Here is a 4,886-nt window from a genome sequence, read left to right on the forward strand (position 1 = left end):
TTTTTCCTCCTTTTTATCTCCCTCTTCTTTCTCTTGATCTTTTATTTTCTTGTTTTTTTTATTTCCATTTTTTTCTTGGCCACCTTCTTCAGTGTCCTCTTCTTCCTTCATTTATAATATTTTTCCTTTCTCACCTCCTTCTTCTTTCACCTGCTCTTATATTTTTTTTTTCATTCCCAAACTAAAAAGGATCAGTAGGAGGAAGAGCACCAACATCCTCCCTTTGGCGCAGTTTGTTGCACACTGACGCAGATTGAACGCTCGCAGCACCAAATACTGTCACACACAGATCATTACCGTGGCCATTAATCCACTCGAGTTGCCAATAAGCCTGTCTAATAGGCTATTTAAAGTCGTTAAATACCGGCTTATTGGATTTTAAATGGAGGGCTAAGAATTTTTTTTTTTTTTAGTTACTTCTAGTTCGATGAATGTGTGTGGATGGTGGATGGGGAGGGTCGTTGGGGGGTAGTGGTGATGGGTGGTGGTTTCGGAGAGAGAGAGAGAGAGAGAGAGAGAGAGAGAGAGAGAGAGAGAGAGAGAGAGAGACTTTTTTTTTTTTTTTTTTTTACGTTTGGCCTATAGTGCTGGTAGGCCTTAAAGATGGGGGCTCTTGGTCGCCTCCAGCCCGTTAGTGGCGCCACTGTACATATTTTTTGTTTTATCGTGAAAGAGTCAAAGAGTAAAAGACAAGTATACATACAAACATGCAGACAAAGACAAACACAAAAAAACAGACGAATATTCAGTTAAAAACGAAATATAAGGAAACATTTCTTCGCAATGACCTTGAAAACACACACACACACACACACACAAAAAAAAAAAAAAAAAAAAAAAACTTTGAAAAATACTGTCAACCCCTTACAGAATATACGTTCACCCCTTTCCTTCCATTCCTCCCATTCCCCACACCCACATGTAGCAAATATGTAGCATACAGTTCACATAATCCTCCTTAATTACCCCCCCCCTCCTCCCCCCCCGCCTCACACACACACAGACACACTCGCCCCATTATAGGGATCAAATATGAGCTTTTTGTCAATATGTATTACTGTCTTTTCCCCGTTTTGAAATATTATGAAATGACGGAGTTGTGAATCGTGAAAAAGTTTGTTTATTTAGTTGTGTTTGTCCTCTCATCCTCATTTTTTTTTCTTCCGATCTTTCGTTGTTTTCATCTTTCCTTCTCTCTATTTTTGTTATTTTCCTTATGATGTTACTGTTTTCTCTTTCATTCACATTCTTTTTACTTTCATTCCTTTTATTTTTTCCTGCCTCCTTACCTTCTTTCCTTCTTCTTTTACTTTCTCCCTTCTCTCTATCCTTCCATCATTCATTCATTCGTTCATTCATTCATTCATACTCAACTTTCTACCTTCCTTCCTTCCTTCACTTTTTCTGTTTATCTATTTATTCGTATATCTGTTTTTCTTCTATTTTTATTTTTTTCTGTTTCTTCCATTCCTTTTTCCTTCATCTCTTTCTTCCTTGATATCCTTCTTTTATCCACAATAGGTATACCAGTTTTCTTATATTTTTCTTATTTTTTATTTCATCCTTTATTTTTCCTTTCTTCCTTTATCTTTTTCTTCCTTGATTTCCTTCGTTTATCCACCATTTCTTTATCGCAACGTTTCTTTTCTTATGTGTTTTTCTTTTTCCCTCATGTTTTTTTTTTCTCCTCCTCCACACACGACTATCTTCTCTCCTGTCTCCCAACTTTTATCCTCTCCGCTCATTGATGGCTTCGACATATCTGTTTTTCTGCTGTCGGCCCTTACCCTCTGATCCCCCCTCTCTCTCTCTCTCTCTCTCTCTCTCTCTCTCTCTCTCTCTCTCTCTCTCTCTCTCTCTCTCTCTCTCTCTCTCTCTCTCTCTCTCTCTCTCTCTCTCTCTCTCTCTCTCTCTCTCTCTCTCTCTCTCTCTCTGTATCTATCTATCTATCTATCCATTTGTCTATCTATATATGTTGCGCCAAATTAGGTATTAACGAGTATGGGCATATAAAAATAAAGAGCGGCTTGTTTTGCCATCTTTTTCAGGGTCTTTCTGCTTTTGAATAAAAATAAAACGTTTTTCTGGTATGATATTGACAGACAGGTGAACAAACTCAACAAACAGACACATATGCCAATAATCCCTCAAATGATACGTAGACAGAAACACAGGTGGCTAGACAGATTTACAAATGTTCCCACCTAATGATAAACAGCTAGATAGAGAAACTTGCAGACGAGTAGCCAGCCAGACAAATAAGTGCATGTCAGAACAAGGCATGCGCTCAAAGCTAACTTGGGTGCTCGAAGGAGTAAATCCGACTATATAGAACACAGGCAGCCGAGTCGTTTCTGGTCCTGACGCACCACTCAATAGACCCGTGTTGCTTACCTGATCGCGGCCAGACCTTGAGACGCAGAGGAGCGGAACAAAGGGTTAGAGAGGCGGGAGGCAGATTTAGACAGATGGAACACGGAATATAGAGTTAGAAGGACGACACAGAAGGAAAGGGGGATGGAAGAGAGGGATAAAGAGGATGGAAGGTGGATTATTGACGGAGGGCAGATCTTGAGGCACAAAGGGACGCAGAGAGGAATAGAGATTTGAGAGTGAGTGAGAAACAGGCCAAAGGAGCAGAGGGACAGAGATGGAGAGGAGGCGCAGAGAGGATACACACAGGAATGGGAAGCTTGAGGAATGAGGCTGGGGGATAGAGATGCGAGATGCGAGAGTGGATGACTGATGGCGGACAGATCATGATTCACAGAGGCATGATGCAAAGAGAGAGAGCGGCCGAACAGAGAGACAGACAGATAGATAGAAAGACAGACAGACACAGACAGACAGACAGACACACAGATAGATAGATAGATAGATAGATAGATAGATAAATAGATAGATAAATAGATAGATAGGGATAAATAGAGATAGATAAACAGATAGAGAGAAGGGACATAGTGATAAGTATATGAGAGAGATCAATAGAGAGTGATCGAGATAGAGATAGAGATTGTGCTGGCTGGCAGGACACACACACACACACACACACACACACACACACACACACACACACACACACACACACACACACACACACACACACACACACACACACACACACACACACCTGCAGATGTAAAGGGATTGAAGGTAAGGCGTCAGCATCACGGTGATAATTGAAATTGATGATTAATGGAGGAAGATCTGCCAGCTGAGGTCTCACGAGCGATAACAAGCGGAGGGAGGACGAGGAACTGCATCTCCTTTTCGTAGGATTCTAAATGCAAAGCTAGTTTTCGCCTTAAATAGTGGACATTACACTGTTCCAGGGTTACAACTATTGATAGACAGGTAGATAAAAGGATAGGTAACTAGAGATAGATAGGTAGAGAGATAGAGAGAAATATTGATAGATAGATAGTTAGATAGATAGATGGAAAGATAGATAGATAGATAGATAGATAGATGATACATTGTTAAAGATAAGTAAAGGACATTATCTAACCCTAACTTTTCTCCTTTCTTACAGGTCTGGGCCGCAATGACAACGTAAAAAGAAGAAGCATCACCAGCGCACCAGTCACAACACTCACCACAAACACCATTACTACCACCAGAAACACCACAAACACCATCACGACCACTATCACCACAATCACACGAGCCATCACCAAAAATGCCCTCCCCACCCCACACGGAAATCAACAACACCGTGGACAAAGTTTTCTTCCCGGTTTACGACGGCTATGAATACGATGACTTTAACGCCTCGGAGTGCCTCGTCAACGGCTCCATATCCAGCGAAGTCTGTCCGGAGTTCGAAGTTCCAATGTTCCGCCACTCCCTCCACGTCACGATCCTTTACTGCGTGGCTTATGTGCTCGTCTCTCTCATGGGCGTCGTGGGGAACAGCTTCGTGGTGGCGGTGGTCATGAGGGCACCACGCATGCGCACCGTCACCAACGTCTTCATCGCTAACTTGGCCGTCGCTGATCTCCTAGTGAACATCATCGTGCTGCCCACCACCCTGATCGGTCATCTTCTGAATGGTATGTACTTAGTGTGTGTGTGTGTGTGTGGGGGGGGTCTGTCTGTGTGTGTGTGTGTGTGGGGGGGGGGGGAGGGGGAGTTGGGTAAGTAATTTTGATCGGATTATCTGGACAAGCCTTTCTTACACTCTTATCCTTGTTAACGATCACTCATCTCTCTTGTTACGCGGCAGGTATTATTATTATTATTATTATTATTATTATTATTATTATTATTATTATTATTATTATTATTATTAGTAGTAGTAGTAGTAGTAGTAGTAGTAGTAGTAGTAGTAGTAGTAGTAGTAGTAGTAGTAGTAGTAATAGTAGTAGTAGTAGTAGTAGTAGTAGTAGTAGTAGTAGTAGCATAGAAATAATAACAGGAGCAGGAGAAAGAGGAAGGAGGAGAAGGAAGACCAACAACGGCAGCAGTAGCAAGAAAACAAGAATAGGATCATTGTTACTCTCTTAATCATGCCAGCCGTGATAGAGGGAGGCGAACCATGTTTAATTTAACGCTCGTGCGAGAAGACATACATATGAGGCAGGGCACGAGAGAGAGAGAGAGAGAGAGAGAGAGAGAGAGAGAGAGAGAGAGAGAGAGAGAGAGAGAGAGAGAGAGAGAGAGAGAGAGAGAGAGAGAGAGAGAGAGAGAGAGAGAGAGAGAGAGAGAGAGAGAGAGAGAGAGAGAGACTGACTTTCAAACATTTTTATAGGCTTGGATCTCCCTATAAACCACCGCCAAAGAGCCATCAACCTGCTGGGAACCTTCACACATAAACGGTCTGGCTCCACGCACACACCTCGCCGCCAGTATAAAATCCCCATCATCATTTAATTACCCGCCTTTGA

At 42.0% G+C, this 4,886-nt stretch overlaps 1 protein-coding gene across 1 annotated transcript in view; it reads left to right on the forward strand.

Moving 5' to 3' along the window:
• The first annotated feature begins 3,536 nt into the window (after window positions 1-3,536).
• The window catches only part of LOC126995207 (neuropeptide SIFamide receptor-like), a 72,135-nt gene continuing 70,785 nt past the window's right edge, over window positions 3,537-4,886 (forward strand). Inside the window, exon 1 of the mRNA XM_050854535.1 lies at window positions 3,537-4,052. Within this exon, the coding sequence (XP_050710492.1) occupies window positions 3,680-4,052 (373 nt within the window). The 5' untranslated portion in view covers window positions 3,537-3,679. The remainder of the gene's footprint in view (window positions 4,053-4,886) is intronic.

This window comes from Eriocheir sinensis, chromosome 1, assembly GCF_024679095.1.
Source record: "Eriocheir sinensis breed Jianghai 21 chromosome 1, ASM2467909v1, whole genome shotgun sequence".
Lineage (NCBI taxonomy): Eukaryota > Metazoa > Arthropoda > Malacostraca > Decapoda > Varunidae > Eriocheir > Eriocheir sinensis.